Raw genomic sequence first — 19,911 nt, 5'->3', positions numbered from 1 at the left:
GGATGCCCAGCCACAATGATGGTGTCCAGCTCAGTGCAAGTGTGGCAGCAGTCTTAACTGCTGAACTGAAGAAGTGAGCTGCTGGAATTTGGCAAGTGCTACGATGTTATTATGAGTTTTGAAGCATAACTAACCTCCTGAATCATTTAGTTCTTGGCTTTTCATCTATTCACTATCATCTGTGCTGTGAAAGCATGCATATAACATCGCTTACAGTATAGCCTGAAGATGCTTAAGCTTCTAAATCTGACAAGCAGTCTGGATACCTGGAACTAAATCCAAGCAGGCTACGGAGATGCTGATGATGGCGCAAGAAGCTGGAGTTTCACATTCTGCTTTTTACTGCTTAAGATTTGAAGCAAATGTGATAATAATATTAATTACTTGTAATGATTCCCTTTAAACATTAGAATTCAGGATTTTTTGCCATCTTTTCTGTAAATTCATACTCACAGAGACATTCTGTCTGTTTTTATATTCCTTGTATGCAAGTAATGAATGCAGTAGAAAACCTTTCTATGGAATAAGTGGCAAGCCATCCAGAAGCACCTGAACTTAGAAATTATATGGGACATACATATGTCCGTGAACACAGCCATACACAGGTGCTACCAAGCAAAACTCATCTATAATTTCAATGACTTAAGCTGCAGTAGAGTTTTTGAGTAAGAGTGTCATTTGAGTCTTAACAGTTGGACCTGAGGATCGGCTCCTTTTGTACAAGGGCTGCTCCAAAAGTAATGCCGCCTATTTCATGTTGCTGGCCTCCAACGTGAGAGGTGGATGGTGGTGGTGTGGTGGTAGAGACTGACCCTTCCCAGCTGTTCCACTTTGCTGCTGTGCAACAGACAGCAGCAGAGGGGCAGCCTGACAAAATGTTGTCTGACATTGAAGTGCACTTAAAGCAAAGGTGTGGAAGTGAATTCCTCCATGGAGAAAATGCTGTATCCATTGACACTGACATTCATTGATGCTTGCTGAATGTTTATGGAGACTCAACAGTGGATGTCAGCACAATGAGGCGGTGGGTGGTGTTTTAGCAGTGGTGACAGCAACATGAAAGACAGCCACATTCCAGACGGCCATGCAAATTTTTACAAGCATGGCATGCAGGTGCTCTTGTTTGTCACTGGTGAAATGGTGGTGACTATGCTGAAAAAGAGAGTTCTGTAGCTGAGGATTTGTTCTATCAAGTAGCGTTATCGTTCTGTTTGTATCTGTTGCAGTTTCCATGGAAATAATTAGGAGACATTAATTTCGGAGCAACCAACATACAATATGAAAGTCTCATTTTTATTTTTCACATTGCACAGCAAACTATTTTTGCAGTGTTGCTAACATCATCTGATACAATGAGTCTGCATTCCCCACAGCAGCTGGTTATCCTTCCCCCATCACGTGCACTAGTAAACAGTAGCTTAGAGCTAAGAACTAGAGGGGTATTTAACATTTCTTTTTCTGCTTGTGTGGTTCCTCTGTTCCTTGGCACCACTACTATGACACTTGCATGTTGTGGCTAGCCACCTACCACAGTCCTAATATACTTTCAACGACAAATTGAACTAAACCTATCAGAAATCAGACAATCAGAGACGCACGTTAGGGAAAGACACCTTATGTTTATCAGTTTTATTGAAGGGTTTCAAACATTTTCATTATCACACATTTCAGAAAACACATTAAAACAAAGGGTTTCAATCCAGCTGGTTCATAGCTTTCTCTGTATATAGTGTAGGAAAATATTTAGAACTGCAGCAACATCTCACTTCATTCTTAGTTCTGGCTAATGAGTGTGAGCTGAAAATTCATCAATAAGCAAAGTTCTTGAATGTTGAAGAAAATATATATTATAGCTATATATACACATATACAGGAAGAATTAACTTAGAAAGAATGATTAGTAATACAAACCAACCCTTGGCTCATTGAGTGAAAAAGAAATCATCATGCAAACCATCAGCAAGCAAAGGTCAGAGGTCGTTAGAGGCTCAGAAAAGGGGTTTCCCACATTGTCCCTGCAGCAGAGTCACAGTTTCCAATGATCACTTTTGTGACTATGCAACTGGGCTCATATTACTAGCTGCAACATCACAAAAATGACACTGGCAACCGCTAATTAGCTGGCAAAATAAGAATTTGTCCATTTTTAAAGTGAGCAGTGTTAGTAAATGCCATTGCACACAGCAAGAAGTGATAGCATAATAGATATATAGTTTAAGCAAAGCCCTCACATGTGATGCTAATTATCTTTTAGCTTAGCAGTCCCTCTTTATAGTGTAAATGTGCTCCCTCTGGGCTCAAGAAATATTTAATTACACATATCAGTGCATGACTAACAAGCTAGTCCAGAGCAATAATGATTGGTCTATTGTTCAAAATGAAATTAGGACTCCAGAAACATTTAAAACTGACCAGTGGTTTCTGCAGTAGCCTCACCTCTCAGGGACTGTCTTTTGTACAGATTTTTGAGATACATAAAAAAAAATATCTTTTTGGCAATTTATACCTGCATTATGAAAGTATGATAGATTACTCTCCAAGGTTTAATGTGTCTGCTAGATTCTAAAACACTGAGACATAGCAAGAGAAACGTAAGGTTTTGGTTTTCAAAGAGACTTGCAAAATTTACTTGAAGAAAGATTGTTAAGGTCCATAGTTCCACAGACTCTGGGCAAGGTAATTTTGGGAATCCAATTTTTCTTGGTGATGAATTATAAAAAATAGAGGGTTGGTTATGTATATGCTTAATTTCATATATGTATGTGAATATATAAATATACACACATATCCATATATATATATATACAAACACACTGAATGCACATAGAAACATAGATTAAAAGAAATGAGAGCAGCCCCTTCCCAGCACCACCTTACTGTGAGTATGGCAGAGCTGTCAGACATTTATTCTGGGGGCTTTATGACTCAGCTGTTGTCAATCAGCCGAGCTTGTACTTTAAATAGGAAGCTTCAGGTGCAAAACATGTATTGTATAAATGAATGCCAAATACATTCCCTTTTTTGTCCTTAAAAACCAGCAACATCAGATGACCAAGAAAACTGAGATTCATAGACCAGCCATTGTGCATGCCAAAATTCCTTTTCAGAAGGAATTTTACTATGTATTCAGTATTATGAGTTCATTGTACAAAATCTGCACGTAGCAAATGATTACAGTACCCTATGCTGGACTGTGAATACATATTAAATGAACACTCAGAATTCAATTAAATCTTAACAGGTTCATTCCCATGCTTGCTTTAAATGGAAAGAATAGCAGCTCAGCTACTTCTCTCATCTAGTTCTGTTTTTGCTTTTTCAAAGTATTGCTCAACACGACTTCAACATGCCTCAAAGCAGCACTTTCTTGGTGATGCAAACTGTGACACCTAACCCTGCAGTTCACAGATGGACCACAAGTCTTACTGACCTAAACAGGAGCTGAGATGCTCCAAGCTTCCGATGTTCTGGCAGTATAAGCTGATTTATAGTCAACTGATAGCAGATTTCCCACTAACTTCAAAAAGAGCAGAATCAGACACTGTGTTGAACAAGGGCTGCAGCCTTGAACAGCTTAGCAAAACCCATTTGGCTTTTTTTTTACAAGAATTCACTACAGGCAACTTCTCAAGTACCACAAGCAAAGGAAAAATCAACTTATAAAAATGACATTAAAATCTGTATTTGAACCCAGAGAAGAAAACCTTGGAAAAATTCAGTTACAGTTTCAACTCCATCCTGTGACTGTGCTTCCTTCTTCCACTATAGCTCTTGTGGTGTGACTGGAGCATGTCCTTATGTTCTTAGCTAGCCCCAGCTCTCTGTGACTTCTGTACTCTGTACACACACTAGTGTGCGAGATGGCTCTGCCTTCAGAATGCTTGCAATACATACAAGACTGCTGTTAGGTTATACAAGGTTGAACAGTGCCATTTAGCCCTACATTTTTAAGGGCAAAATAGTGCCAACAGACAGCTGTGCAACCAGCTCCCACTTGGACATAAACCAGCTTATCACCTCAGATGCACATCTCTGCATCAGAGCTCCAAGCACTGATTGAAAGAAATAAGATTGGACCTTTTGGGCCCAGAGCCCTAAATAAACACTTTAGGGGGTTTTGGATAATATTGCAGCACGGAGAGGAAAATGGGTGACCCCAGAGGCCACTCGTGAATTGAGAACCAACTCTTGAATCCTCCTGGAGATTCCTTTCATTAGTCATGAGCGCAATGCGGTGGATTAGTGGCTACATGCTAACGCCTACACATGGTGTGCTGGGCATGGTTTGCAATCAAGTGAAGATTATTTCCCTCTAATGTTTAACAAGCACGGCTTTAATTTTTGAATTAAAATTGAGGCAGACACAGCAGATGTGAGGGAAGGTGACAAGTTTTCACAGTTTTTGCCTTTGTCTGTTTGTATTTTAAAGCCACACTGACTTTCTTTGAAGCCCTGGAGGGCCATGCTTTATCAGCGTTTTCATCTTCTTTCTCTAACTTCTGCTGTTCTTCAACCAAAAAAAGCCTAGAGGCCTCACAAGTGAACACTACCATGGCAATGCCATTATTGCCATGTGACTCCAGTGTCATTTTCTCTTTAAGTGTGCTCATACAACGTACTTTATTTGTGAAATGCCTGCAATAAGGATCACAGGAGAGCCACACAGAAGGCCTCAAGTTCCTGACCGCTAAATACCTGGAAACCAAAGAAGTACAGAAGCACTGAAGAGCTGTACAAAGGGAAGAAGGTAGCAGTCTCTAAATGGGAACTGAGTGTATCTATTTGTGAGGCAATAGCAAAAATCAATGCAGACTTTTATGTTAGTTTATCCTTGCAGCATCACAGGCTGAAGACGCCCTTCCAAAAGGCAATTATTAGAATTACAGCCAGTTTAAGCTTAGTTCCTCCGATTTGAATTGCCTTAAATCAACTTCCATACTTTGTGCTTTACCTGCGGAAATCCAGAAGCGATCTTGTGGAAGCAGGAACTCTCTGATCATTCCAGCTGAGGAAATGGAACTGCGTCACTGTGCGGGTCTCATTTGTCTGCAGGTTCTTCAGGTAGAAGCTCCTCACCAGGAAATCCTCGCACCAGATGTGCTCAGAGACAAGGTTTACCTACACCCCAAAGAACGAATGGAGATCAGGAATTCCAGATGCAAGCCACAACTTCAGAACTGCAGGTGTAAGACGTCTTGGATGAAGGAATTGCATGACATTTTATAAGCGAACTGAACACTGCTGTGAAAATAACTTTCTTCTTTAGCAATCCGATGTGGTCAGGAAGGGGTTAGCCGCCTCTGCCATCTCATTGGAGAAATTAAAAAAATGATGGTAGTTTTAATGCAAAAGGAAAAAAAAAAACGTGAAATTGAAACGTGACACTGCTGTATGAATGCAAAAGGCACCGCCTAGAAATACATCAGACTGCCAGATGCTGTGCACACAGACATGCCCACAGTGCACGGCTCAGGCCACTCGGAGTGGTCTTAGCAATCTCACAGCGGAATTCACGTGAGAAGTTAAAAGTCACATTTTCACCTACGTAGAAAACTAAGCGTAAAAACAGAACTTATTTTCAGAGTTGGTCTTTTCAGAAAGGAAGCTTTTCCACGTGTTAGTTTAAATAGCAATATTTCTTGATATTTTCCTATTTGTCATTATGGTGTTATTTTCTTCCTCTGCTCGGCCACACAGCTGGAAAAACACGACAGCCATTGTCAAGGCTACATTTCAACAAAACTGATGACACAGTATTCTGGGCTAGCAATGTATAGCAGGAAATAAAAATGTATATTTATTGTTGTGACTGTGGCAAATGGTAAAAATAGACAGCATCAATTACGAAAGCTATATGGAAGCTTTCCTACAAGCATATACATATGGCCTTCCTAAGGCAAAATTCACCAGTTCTAAAAATACTATTATTCCTACAAAATATAAACACGTACTTTTGTGTATCAACCGCTTGCAAGACTGTCTTAAAAGATGAAATCCTTGCTTCCATGTAACACTCAGTTCACGATGCCACCAAGCAATCAAAAACACCCCAATTTCTGGCATATCCACTTTGAAGACACAGCGGGGCTACTTGAGATGTACAGGTTAGACTAGAGAAAACAGCATTTTGCCCCATATGAAATGAAGCCATACTCTTCCTGTCCCGCTCACACCCAGTGCTTTGTTTCAGTACCTCGTAGATGTGGTAGAGGTTTGACCCTTCGTCGGGCCAGTAGTGGTAGCACTGCTTGACTCCGCTTTCCGTGAGGGGTGTCAGCATGACAATAACGACACAGCCGTTCTCCCAGACCATCTGCAGACAAAGAAAGACACCATAGCCACACTGTGACTGCCTAATTACTGTGTGACATGTATAATTACTGCACTCAGACACACAATCAAAATTTATTCCATTCACAGGAAATTTATTTCATTTTCATTAGACACTTTTACTCTGCAGCTGCTTTCAAATCCCTGAATAAACTGGCACCATATTTTGCAGGCATCCATGAAATATTAAAGAATTTCCAGTGATTTCAATTCATGTCTTCTGTAGAATCTCTCCTTGTTCCTGGTACTGCGTTCAACTGCTTTTCTATCAAACTTTTAGACCCACAAAGGAAACGCTGAACAATGCTTGCAAAGCACACAGCTCCTTGGTGTTTGATAGTGAATACCCAAGGACCACAGATGTGCCATAAACAGCGTGTGGACATGCTAAAGTCCCATGTGCTGAAATCGGTGTGTCCTCATCCCTGATTCCTTTTAGCTTCCCACACAGCCAGAGCTGTGTGCCAGAACTGCCACGCTGCTGAAAGATGCAGGAGAGGCATAAAAGTTGCATCTCACCAATAATAAGGAAATAAGTAAAAGGGAAAAAAATAAACTGACCGAACCTCTTCATCCAGAAACACTTCAGACAGAGAAACCATCCCTTCACACAATTATAAAATAATTACTGCAAATGTGCAATACTTTCTTCTTCCTTCTTTCATCCTTCTGTTTCTTTCTGCTCCTTCCTTCCTCTTATTTCTCTATCTTCCTCTTTCACTTTCTGTTTTCCCAACCCCTTCCTTCTCCTCTTACATTTCTTTTTTCTTTTTTTTTGTCCTCCTGGCAATAAAAGGGAAGCCCCAGCCACGCTGCAGACAGTGCCCTCTCAGAGCACAGGTACAGCAGGAATGAAGGGGAGCTGCACCTTCACCATCAACGTGATCTCTCAGTAATTCAGACTAGCCACAGAGCAGAGCACAGGAATCTCAGCCGAAGGATTTGCGGCTGCCTCACACAAACAGCAGAACAAACGGAGACGCTCTGGTCTGGTGCATCTCTGTTCCAAACACAGCTCATGGCTGAACAAAAAGGCTCCTATGAATTAATACCAAGCAGCATAATCACTAAAAACTGTTATTATTATGCTGTACATTGATGTTATATTTGCATACAACTTTCATTGTCTTTTTGCTCACATATAAAATTACTGAATGAAGAGTAAACAGCTCTTTTTGTGAAGGGTTATGTTTATTTCACAGAAATATTTATAAGCGACTGTATTGACATGTAAATTTTGTAAACAAAAAAGGCCTTTGTCTAAACTGTGCAAAGATGAGATGATACATTCAATTCAAGGATTATTTTTTTTAATTACATATCAAATAAAAAGGTTTCCTATTCATGGATAATGATGTTGTCTTCTCTTTTAAGAATGGCTTGAATATATAGAAACAAATGACATCTTTTCTTGCTTATTTTTTCCCCATTTTGTAACATAATGGAAACAAGTTTTAAAAACAGCTTAGAATTATTTAGAGAAATTGATCTAGGGTTTGCAAAGAATAGGCCTATTAGTAATTTTGGACAGAACCATAGAAAAAAAAATAAATGCAGTTGAATACAAGAAATAAAAATCATCTTGCTTCTCTTTTCTCCCCCTTGAAAAGATTTTAAAAATCAAAATATCCCTAATCCATCCTCCCACCCTCGTGCTAAAAACTGACAACACTGCAAGAACAGCTAAATGCCTTGAAGTGATGGATAACTATTTTATAGACTGATGTGGATTTATCATTTACATCTTCTTTTGTCTCTGTGTTCCTTTTGGACAGGACAGCTGGCAACCTCCTCTGTATGTAAGGAAAACAATACGGACTTCATTCATTCTGTTTTAGTTTTACCTTTTTTGAGTCAGCAATCAGACTGCGATCAGAATTCAAAACATGTATCTTACTTTAAAACTAGCCCCACTAAATCAGTTCTTTCATCACATAACGATTTAATGTGCCTCTAGAAGGTATAGAAGCTCATTGAAGCCATTACGAAAATGAGGAGAAACACAGTTTTTATGAGTGTAATAAAAATACAATGATCTAGACCATAAACTAATCATCGAGCACTCTGCTTGTGCCACCCAAGTGTAACATTATAAAAGCCCACTCGTTTAGAGAGGAATCCTTACAGTTTGGTAGCCCTGTTCATTGGTTCAAAGACAGCATTTCATTAGACAGGGGCTGTCTGTATCTCTGAAGATTTCATTAAGCATAAATCCAAATGAAAGTTAATTTAAACAAACAATTTGAAAGTTACTCTGGAGGATAATATTTCTTTTAGGTCATAGAGCAAAAATGTCGAAGTCAAATCTACTAAATCAAGAAGGTAGCGCTTCTTGCATCTTAGCAGCGTCCTCATTCCAAGCAATTGTCAGAGCTTCTCCTGTGCTTCCCATTGAAATGGGATATTCAGGCTGTGACTACGGCTCTTTTTTTTTCTCCTTAATAACTTAAATATTAGACCATGGGGCTGTTGTCTGGATTACTTTCCAAACCAAGCAGAAGCGGCATGAGTAAAAGTCAGTTCACAGAGTTTCCTAGAGTCCATCCCATACGTAACTCAATGACAGATTCAGCAATAGCTCCCAACATCCAGCACATAGCTGTACTTTAGAGGGGGCAAATATGGCCATGTGCTAGGTTCATAGGTACATTAGGTTGGAAAGGACCTACAAGATCATCTAGTCCAACCATAAAGGAACCATACTAGGAAGTGACTGTCTCTACAATGACAAGCCGGTAGCATAGCCTTGGGGTGTACGGTGCCCTACAAGCTCTGGTAAGTGCCTCTGGTTACCAAAGGGACATTTCAACTGGATTCAGTGAAGGAAGGATGTTCAATTGCAAATTCACAGTAATTCACACAGTTCTGGACTTGTGTTAACTACTGTTAAGCAAAGAAGCATATAAAACCAAACGTTAGATCACTTAGCACAGGTAGTTTCATGTTTGTAATTTACAGTAACACCTGGAGGAGAAGAAGAAATGTTGTGTAGAGACTTCTGAATGAAAGAGATGAACTCTTGAGTTATGTAGAGGAACTCACCACAGAGTTTTAATACGAACACTTTGCTGAAAAGGAAAGACTTGTCTACCTTCAGCCTACACGCTAAGTTGAGTATCTTTAACGAGGTTCTGCTGTATGCATCATTCCCAAAACACACCTCTGACAACAAAAATGCCACCCCTTTTCATTTATTGCAAATTAGAGGCTGAATCTTGCAGCCCAAAGACGAGCAGGATTCCCTGTTATGAAACCCACCACATGTAGAGACCCCACGCTGTGGCAATCTAGTGTGCCAGACCCATACGAAGGACTTGTGCATTGGGAGGAATCAAGTTTAGTACGAATTACTTGCACTGGAGCACAAATTGCTCTTTTAAATAAGTTACAAATAGGAGAATCACTGCTACAACTACAAATCCAATAAAACACCTGCTTTTGAAAGCTAGTAAGTGTATTTTAAAATTTTGCTCTTTACTAGCTTGTAAATTAGATGGTTAATAAGAATTCCCCCCTTTTTTTTTTTCTCAAAAATTTCATTACTTTGAAACTTAGCGAAAGATCCAACACAAATCCTCTTTTTAGCCATTTTCTTCTTTATTTTAGTGATGGGGAAATGACAAGATGTGTGTTCCATTCAGACTCTGTTCTTTTGACAGGACTGAGTGGAAAAGCTTCTACAATGTAAGATTTTAAAGTAGAAAATAACTGGAATAATCAACTAGCTCCAGTCCGTTAATTAAAAACAACATTTTAACCACACCATCTCCAGAATCAGACTTTAACTCCCCAAACAATTGGTAACTGCAGCTGTTTGGGTAAGCAAGCAAACAGACAAAAACCAAATCATTTCTAATGATGATGAAAAATTAACATGGATAAAAACAATTTCGAAAACAACAACAAAGTGAGGTATTAAACCTTTCTGGAATATTTTAAAACCAAGACCCCATGTTTTTAATGGTTTTGAAAGAAAAGGGAAAAGGCTTTCAATTGCAAAACTATTTGGGGGGGATTTCAAATGTTGCTTGTATGCCATTCAGAATCAAATTTCTTACAAAATGTTTTGCTTGACAGTGACATCCTTTTGATATGAAAAAGGATCAAATCTGACAAGATTGAGTGTCCATTTGTGAAACTATATGAGTGCCAAACAGCTAGGTAAATCTGCAGTTTTACAGTTTTTTTTTTATCCAGAGATCACTGAGTCCAACCCCCTGCCAAAGCAGCTCCCTAACCCAGCTTGAAAAGGTAGGTGTCCAGGCGGGTCTGGAACGTCTCCAGAGAGGGAGACTCCACCATCTCTCTCCCACCAAAATAGCCAGAAATAAACTTTTCACTTCAGTATTTGAGAGATGGAAAGTAAAAATTAAAGGGACAGAATTTTTAAAAGGGCCACTTCTAAGTACCTTCTCTGACCTGAGCTGTAATTAGAAGTGAGCATGGTAAACGCACACTCCTGTACTGAATGCTTACAGAATTCCTAATGCTGTATTTTATTTCACGTAGCTTGATAAGTTGCTAGAGCTCTAGGGGCTACTGTTCTGTGCCTCTCTCTCCCTTGCTGTTTTTCTTTTATTAAATTAAAATATGCATATTTTACACATTGAATTGCTCTGTGTCTTTTCATCTGCTCTTCTTTCTGAAGGTGAAAACTGATTAGACATGCAGAAAGTCCCTTCCCAGGCAAGGAAAATAAAACTTTGGAGTCAAAACTGCTTGAAAGCATCACGTCCTGCATAGAAGAACAAAACACCAAAAAATAATTTAGTCTCTAAATTAAATTAACACTCAAAAAACATGCTGAACTGTGAGCACGTAAGCCAGCAATTAGAGCAGGAGAGGGTTTGCTGTAGTTGTGCTTCCTCAACCCACAGGCTTGGAACATGGATTTTGCAAGGAGACTCATTAAGCTACAGACACATGGACTTCTGTCCATGGGGATTTTCCCTTGGAGATCCTGATGACTAATCCATTTTGCATAGGAAACAACCAACTGACAATATTTTCTTTTTGTTTTTCAGTACTGCAAAACTGGAATAGAAAAGCAAGTACTGGCAAAAAAGACGCATGGATTTATTATGTCTTCAAACCTGCAATTCAAAGACTGTGTTCTTAACATGCTGGTATGATCTGGGAGGAAAATGACAGTCAAATTTTGAACTGTCTGACAATATACTCTTGAATAAGGATAGGGACTATTATTATAAAAATAATTTCAGATTAAGAGATGCAGACTGGGGGTGATGAAAAGCAAATGGCATCTGAACTCCATGGGCTCAAATCAGGGCTTCGGTCTTGGGTCTCTTTCTGCACTTTACATTTAACAGTCATGCAATAACAATAGAAAATAATCAAAGGAGTGGCTGTATGCCCCAATCACGGAAGCACAAGCCTCCGTTCCATTCAGTACTAGATGCTTTTCTTGCAAAAGAGTGAAGTATAGTCTCAATTTCAAGAATATTTCATGTATTGGTGAATAGTAGAGGAAAGCTGTAGTAATGGAAAGCATGGGTTTGATTCAGAACATGTAAGTGAAAGTTTTTTTTTCTTCCTGGAAGAATATCCTAACCTCAAAGGGTCAACACCTGTATTCTGTCCTGGCACTGTGATGGACTCAGAGCTGTTCACGTGTGATACTGTCACTGCCAGACCTCCAGGAATTAGGCACTGGGAGAACTACCTAGCCTGAGCTACACACCTTTTCAGGTAAAAGATGGGGGGTTTTCTGGTCCAAATTATAAGCGCTGACTTTATTTAATCTCATGGCTTATTGTTGTACGTGCTTTCAACCTTATTGCTTCTCTGCAAAAGGAGGAAAGTCATGTTTCTGTATTCCTTTCACAGAGGTAAATGGCATTCATATACTTTGCTGATTATGTTGGTCATGGATACACGGAATCACAGAAAGACAACAAATATTTATGTAAGTAAGTATCGTATCCAATTTGATTTCCCAAGGAAACCAAGAGGCAAACAACAGGCCGCTTGGCAGGGACTGCCACATTCCTCTCTCTATTTCATCTTCTATGGTAAAATAAAATTAACAAGAAGTGAAAGTGCACTTCTCTCCGAAAAGGGGAAGGGCAGATGTTGGCAGATTTATGAAAGCAAGGCACAATGTGGGATACCAGCAATTCTGAAGGAGAATAAGACCGTATTTTCCAGAATAGAAAAGATTATGGCCTCCTACAGAAATCTCCATTTGGAGGCAATGAACTTTAGCAGGCATGCAATTTATAGAACTGGCGTAATTAAGAACATTTTTCTTTCAGTCAGCTCTAAATATCCAAACTCTTAGGATAGCTTTTTGCATATTATCCCTGCTCCTAGAATACTTTAAAAGTTAAGGCATGTACTTCATGTCAAATACTTCATGGAATTATAACCCAGCACATACGGAAAATAATAAAATTTTATGCTTCCAGAATTATTCACAACATGGAACCCCTGCTGCGAAAACTTGTTATAGATCAGAAATGTTCTACATCCTCTTTCTTTTGAATTATGTTCAAAGAGATGTTGAATTTTAATAGTGCTATGTGAAAGAGCTGAGTGAAATCTCACTGAAGCTGCTGGACAAAATCATCACCTTTCATTCAAGATAAATGCAAGAAACAAGCAAACTCTTTTAAGGAGCTTGATAATTGAAATTACTGAAGTTATCATCAAAAACAAGTGAAACATAAAGCATACGGACCCATGAGTTTTTCTAGAAACTGATAACGCTTAATGCAGACAGAGAGGCATTAATAAAGGCAAGATGATTAATCAAGACAAGATGCAAAACATGTAAAAGGAATAAAGAAACCACAGGCACAGCCGACAAACTAGCACTGTGATCCTGGCAGAAGAAAAGCTGAAAGAAAGGTTGGGGGCAAAACACTGGGTGAATGAGGTTTGGAAAAAAAGAATTTATTACCTGCTATTTGATTCTGCCTCTGTTTATTTCTGTTCAAAGAAATAAAACTCTGTACTTCCTCTGTAAATAAAATGGAACTGTATCAAAGCAAAACCCTGTCCTGATGATGAATTCTCTTCCCAGCTGAGAAGGAAACAACACACAGACCTGGCAAATTGTTTAACCACTCAGGTAAAAATGGATTAAAACCATGTGAGAAGAGGTATCTAGCCTTCAAGAAAGGGAATTGTGAGGTGGAATTCCCACTGAACCAAAATAGAATCAATGAATGAGGTATTTCTCAGAAACAGTAATTGGTAAAAAGAGATGAAAACAAGACCAGATGAAATTAAAAGAAGGCCTAAATCAGCTGGAGGCTTTTCAAAATTAATTAAGTAGTGGCTGGAAATTTTCCAGAACAGTCTAAGAGATGACATGCAGGCAGAGATGAAATCTCTGCTTGAGCTGCAAACACGGGGAATCCAGACAGATTAGGAAGCCCTGTGGCAAAACAGATCAATGAGGTGACTGTCAACACAGCTGCTGCAGGCTAGAAAGTTTTCAGAAAAAGGTAAACGGGGGAAGTTGGAACTAACTTGTGGCTTGCTGGCTGACAGGAGCTATGGAAAGGATATAAGAACAAAAGGAGCTGGAGAAGCAGTCTGGAGTGAAGCCTGATGCCTGGAAGTGGTCTTACATCATCAGAAAAGCCACAGGAAGACACTTCTTTTGCATTATTCTTTTTGCGACCTCAAGTTGATTTGAAAAAACATTTGAAAATAATCCATATTCAGGAGTGTGGGCCATCTCCAGCTCAAAGACTGCTGCTTTGAAAGAAGAACTTCCAGTAAGCAAACCTCTCTCCAGTTACCATTAAATCCGAAATGAACAGAAACATGTACAGAAAATGCTAAAACTAATCACCAGCTTTAGAGGCCCAAGTGAGATGGTACTGAAGAACAATACTTGCTCTTCTTCCTTGTCTTACCAAAAATAATCTTTGAAAAAATAGCCAGAAGTGAGAAAAATTTAATCTAGTCCTCCTTCAGCCTCATGGGGTACCAGGCCTGGATCTGCTCTTCAGTGCTTAACAAGATAAGCTTGGATAACGCATCATCAATGATTAGTTAAAAAGCTTTGACCACTTTGGGTCATCATCTCTGTTCAGATCTGGGCAATGTGAAAGCAGTTTGCTGAATGACTAACAGCACCTGCACAAAAATACTGGGCTCTGGATTAACATATGTGGTTTTACAGAGGCCTAACAATAAAATTAGGAAAAAAGATTATCCAGAAATAAATAATCCATTTGGTTTCAAACAGACAGAATGAATGTGAGTTGACTACATGACCATGCAGAAAACACGGGGATGAATAAGAGCAAGCATTGCAGATCAGTGTTGGAGTTCAGGAACTGGGTTCTTTTTCCACACATCTAAATTGGAAAAAGGGATTCAGTGACATCTAAAGCTTTATCCCTCTGCTAACATTCATTTGGTCCATCAGACCACCAAAATGTTGGTCTAAGACAAAATCCACCAAATAAGTACAATGTCTGATTGGTAGAAGAGTTCAGTGCAGATTTAAGGGTTTAGAAACTGGGTGTCTGGAATTAAGTGTGAAACCTGGTTAAGGTAGGTCAGGAGCAGTCTGCATTTCACGATGGATACTGGATGTGCTGTAAATGCCAAGAAGTTGTTTTACACTTTCAAGTTAAAGAAATACTTTTGTAGACAAGTGTTTTCCTCAGAACAGCTTGAACTGCTTACACGAGTGGAAACAATTATACCAGCTCCTTGCTGGCGTAGCCTGACAGCCAAGGAAAAGTGGAGTGGCTGGTGCTCACCGCGCAAATAGGATTTAAGTCTCTGTCTGCAAAATGGGAAGCAATAGATCTAGTAAATATTGGCAATGAAAGTGATGCCAAGCTCCAAGAGTCACTGTTGGAACTGCTAAAACACGGCATTCTGCATTTACACAAGGAGCAGCTGAATGATCCCAGGTCTCTCGACTGCGGAACTGGTCACTGTTGTTACTATCAGCTGGAAAACTGCTCCACTGAGCATGCAAAGGGGAAAACACAGCCCAGATTGGCACCAGCTGATTTGAGTGGAGGAGGGAGAGGGAGGAGAACCACTAAGAAGACGCATCAGAAATGAATAATTGAACCTTTAAACAATCCCTGGTGGCAGCACCACAGTCTGAAAAAACTACAGAAAAACACAGTCAAATAAACATCAAAGGATTCCACTCTGAAAGGAGTTAACACTCTGTTCTCTGGCAAATTTCCCTTACTTTACTTTATATAGCTACTGTTAGATGAAAAATGGACGCAATCTCAGCTCCTGCCCCTGGACACGAAGGGCACTGACCTCAAGCCATGGCTTTCTACTTTTGCCACTTTCAGTAGTTATGGATACAGCACTATGCAAGGAGTTAATTTCTCCTAGATCATTTATCACACCTGGTTAATAGCCTGGGCGGGGTAATGAAGCCTGGGACATGAAGGCAGCACACTGGAATGTGATTTACGGGACCAAAGAAAGTGTGTAATAGAACGATCAGATGTAAGTACATTGATATGCTGAAGTGACAGATGTCATCAAAATGAATTTAAGAAACAAACTTTTCAATGGAAACCAAGAGAAAAACCAATAAATGTGTATCACATCAAGAATGAACACAGCCAGACTTGAGCAGGAGCTGAACCAGGCTGGTCAGATGGTTTCCTTGGAGCTATATACAGCAAATCTGGTGGGGAAGATAAGATGATCTGCCACTGATGGACTGCAGGGAGGAGAAACAATAAAAAGAGCAAAAGGAAAGTGAAGGAAAGTAAAGAAAGTCATAAATAGCATGAAGAAATAAACTTGAGAGAGCTCTTTAAGAACAGAGTTGGATGGAAGCAGTGTGCATCACAGAACAAAGGAATAAAGTTTCAGCTTTGGTCACTGTGTCTGTGAAAACAGATTGTCTAACTGTTCAAATCAGAGTACGAGAAGAACAAAATATCTCCTTTATACTACATTGGTATGATTAATTCTGATTCCCATGTCAGTTGTGGTGCTCTTACACAATTGCTCCATTGAACATCTCCTTCAAAAATGAGAACATACAGTTTCTCAACAATAAAGACAAAGCTATAGGTAAAAATATACAAAATATAAATGTACAAATATGAAAGAAAAATACAATTAAAAATCTGGGCCTTAGGGATCTTAAAATAGCATTACAGTATTTGATTCTGCATATTTAACTTAAGAAGCACATTACCAGGTAGCATGCCTGATACAAGAAATGCTCTCACCAAGGAGAAAAATATCAGGCTTCTCAGCTGTGTCTAATTACCAAACATTGAAAGCAAAAATCACAATTTACTCGAAAATTTAATCTGCAACAGCAGCTCAACTTACTTCAAGCAGAATACATTTGTTCTGCACTTCTTAAAAGAAGGCCCAAGTATATCTCAGGTTGAGCATTTAAATAGGGTCCAATTGATACATACAATCACAGACCTAGTGGTGCAGGTGAAGAAAGAAGGTGATTTCAATGCAGTAGAAGCTCCTAAAACACAGCAGCTTTTCTGAAATTGATACTTGGATAGTCTCTCTTCTCAGAACAAAACTTTCCAAATTCATAATGTGAAACAGAAAATTAAAACATATGCTCATGTTGATAATAAGCCCAAGTCAGTTGTAGCACTTTCTCCTCAATTAGCTTCCACAAGCTTTCAGGCAGACTTCTACACTTTCAAAGCAATACATATGGCAAGTAATGTGGGCACTTAACCTGGCCATGTGTACACATCCACTTCTGAGATACAAAAGCACTTGAAAAGGCTTCATGCAAAGAAACTCCAGTTTGTGCATTGGGAGCTACTCTCTAAAGCCCTGCAAACAAGGTACGGACCTGTCACACTTCATGCAGCAGGATATTAACTCAGCATTTCACTCAACTACCTGTGGCAGGGAAAATGCATAAGCATTTTGGAGAACATGAGAAACAGATTTTGGTGCAAAAATTCACAACACATTGTGCTGCGTTCTTCCTGATCTGGAGAACAACACCGAATGATGACTTTGCCCTTAAGAAGGTCAAGACCTCTGAAAATCACTCAGTCCTTGACAGCGATTTCATTACAGAGTCCTGGTATTAAGTTTGACATCAAAATGTGAAAAATTTGACCAGAGGTTTTTCCTTATGATTTCTAGATCAACTCTTCCTTACAAGGGTTTCTCACATTCATAAATGGTTTTAATATCCATGTACTAGAATTTAAGGAGATACTTCAGCTACAGATTTTTACTATAACTTAAGCAGGACAGATTTACACTGTCTGAATTTCTAGAATGCAAGAAAACATTTGACTTGTAACATAAAATCAGCTTTCAAAGAGATGCTTAACTTACCTGCCAGAAGTCAGCAACAGTAGCAGGGAGAGGGCCCTGGGTGGCAATAAACGCTGGGTTTCGGGGGTCGTGGTCCATCTGAAATAAGGAAGGAGAACACACACTGGATTTAGTTGAAGGAAAATCCCTTTCTGTGTTACAGACAGAAAGTATGCCAGGGCACTAACAAGGGACTTCCTAAAGGCCTGTTATGTCCCTCCATCCTCCGCTGGCAAGCAAAGAACTTTATTTCTATTTATAAGCCCAGAGGAGACCTTTTTCCTAAAACGACGGATGCTACCACATAAATATCAGCACGCATGATGAGCAATGTCCTAGGTCTTCAATATGCAGCATAAGATCATTTATGGTGGCTGACAAAGGCATTAATTTGAGACCAGTGCTGTGGTTTCATAGCAACCTAGGAGCCATCTGAAACATCTTTTTACACTGAGTGTTAAGAATACTCCAAACATCTGAATACGTTCCCCATTTCCTCCATGCCAGTCAAGGGTTCATGTAACTCAAAAAAAGCAAAAACGGGGAACAAATTCAGTTTCTGGCTTTTTCTGGTTAGCTGAACTGTCTAAATGCATGGATTTGCCCTCCACAGAAAAAGTTCTGCTTAAAGACCTTAATTATAACATTTAATTCAAGGAGCAGAAAATTCACTGAGCAGAAAAAATAAAGAATCTGAGAAACAAAGCCGTGAAGAGTAAATAGGATTAGTGTGTTACAATGAATGTTTTCTAACTGATGGGTGGTTTTCTTGGTTCTAAATCACAGGAACCATTCTGCTGAAAAAGGAAGATCTGCTGATGGGATTAGAAAAACAAACAAACTCATTCCTGAACTAGGCAAGACAAAACTTTGAACATAAAGAAAAAAGACAGTGAAAATGGCAAGAGTTAACTTACACCCATGTAGCTGAAGGCAAAATTTGTCTCAATACATGATTCTGCTCTATGAGTAAAGATCTGAATAAGAATGAATGTGAGTCACATTTGCATTAACAGGCATCTCCTGAATTTATTCATAGCCTATCAAAATGTTCAGTGATGGTACATGTCAGCATAAAAGAAGGCACCTCATAATTATATGCAACATAAAAGAGGGAAGAGCCATAAAAGAACAGATGTAAGTTATTCTAACAGAACAACATTATGATGAATGTTGCAAAAACGAAGAGAATCCTTTAATGCTTCTAATTTTCTGATGTATAATTAAACCGGACTTGATATTAAAATTCTCCATGACAACACAGCACAGGTAAAACGAAGTCACTGAATAAAAGCTTACTTCTAATTCACCACCCACAGTTACCAGAAACCTTGAGCAGAATGTCTATAATACCACCATTTCATTCTGAGCTTCATTGAGATGCTTCTCTGATCAGCAAACAACTCTTCACAACAAGCAATTGCTCAGAGCAAATTTCAGCCTTGCCTCTTGACAAAAGCAATTTTGATAGCAGGACATTTACTACTGGGTATTTTGAGATTGGGGAAAAATAACTTTCTTCAGAGAGTGGTATCAGTAGAAGAAACTCACAAACCATTTCAAACTGGGTAACTTTCTGTGTGTTCTGCTTTCTGTTAGATTTGAGGCACTGAGTGGAACACTGAAAACAGCAACGGATGTGATTAAGCAAAGTCAGGCCTAAAGGTTACTTCTCTCTATGATGGTTAAATTCTCTCTTTTGTTTTGAATCCCAAAGTGATCCATAGGATTTAATCAAGTACTTAAATGTTTTCCTACACTGTAACTAAAACATCTTAGCTTAGAAAAATTAACCTGCACCAAGGATGTATTATTCTACTCCCCATGGAAACTACTGTAAGCTGTGCGCACACACCTGAAAAGGATGTCACCGGTCTACCTGTGAGTTCAAGAGCCTGACTTGGAAATATAACCAAGAGTGAACAGATCAAACTTTATAAAAATCATAGTTTAATTTATCCTTAAAATAAATTTGTTGGTATGTGGACGTGCCAGAAAACGGAGGCAGACGAAATCAAGGATGATGCAAATAGCACTGTCACGGAGGAAATACTTGTCAACATTCAGCTGGTTAACTCAGCAATAGGCCAATCTTGGCATTTCAGCATTAATCAACCTCTGTCACAAAGGTGCTGTTGGAACACGGCAAACATTACAATAAGCACAGAGTAGTGAAGTGTATCAGCAGTTTAGCAATAATTCAAAAGACAATTACAATTATTACATTCCAAGCACACTGTGTTTTTCAGAAAACAATTATGAGCAGAAACTCTCCTTGCTTGGAGCAAATAG

General features: G+C 39.1%; 1 protein-coding gene across 1 annotated transcript in view; it reads right to left on the bottom strand.

Annotated features, from left to right (window-relative positions):
- PTPRN2 (protein tyrosine phosphatase receptor type N2) overlaps positions 1-19,911 on the bottom strand; it is a 568,252-nt gene that overhangs the window by 25,048 nt on the left and 523,293 nt on the right. Inside the window, exons 18-20 of the mRNA XM_065731219.1 lie at positions 17,641-17,718; positions 6,194-6,313; positions 4,952-5,118 (exon numbers count right to left, since the gene is read on the bottom strand). Of these exons, the coding sequence (XP_065587291.1) occupies positions 4,952-5,118; positions 6,194-6,313; positions 17,641-17,718 (365 nt within the window). The remainder of the gene's footprint in view (positions 1-4,951; positions 5,119-6,193; positions 6,314-17,640; positions 17,719-19,911) is intronic.

The sequence above is a fragment of the Cyrtonyx montezumae genome, unplaced genomic scaffold (genome assembly GCF_038088225.1).
Source record: "Cyrtonyx montezumae isolate F1298 unplaced genomic scaffold, pur_monq_1.0 scaffold_14, whole genome shotgun sequence".
Taxonomy (NCBI): Eukaryota; Metazoa; Chordata; class Aves; order Galliformes; family Odontophoridae; genus Cyrtonyx; species Cyrtonyx montezumae.
The sequence above is the reverse complement of the archived record's forward strand: the minus strand, read 5'-3'. Positions and strand labels throughout refer to the sequence as shown.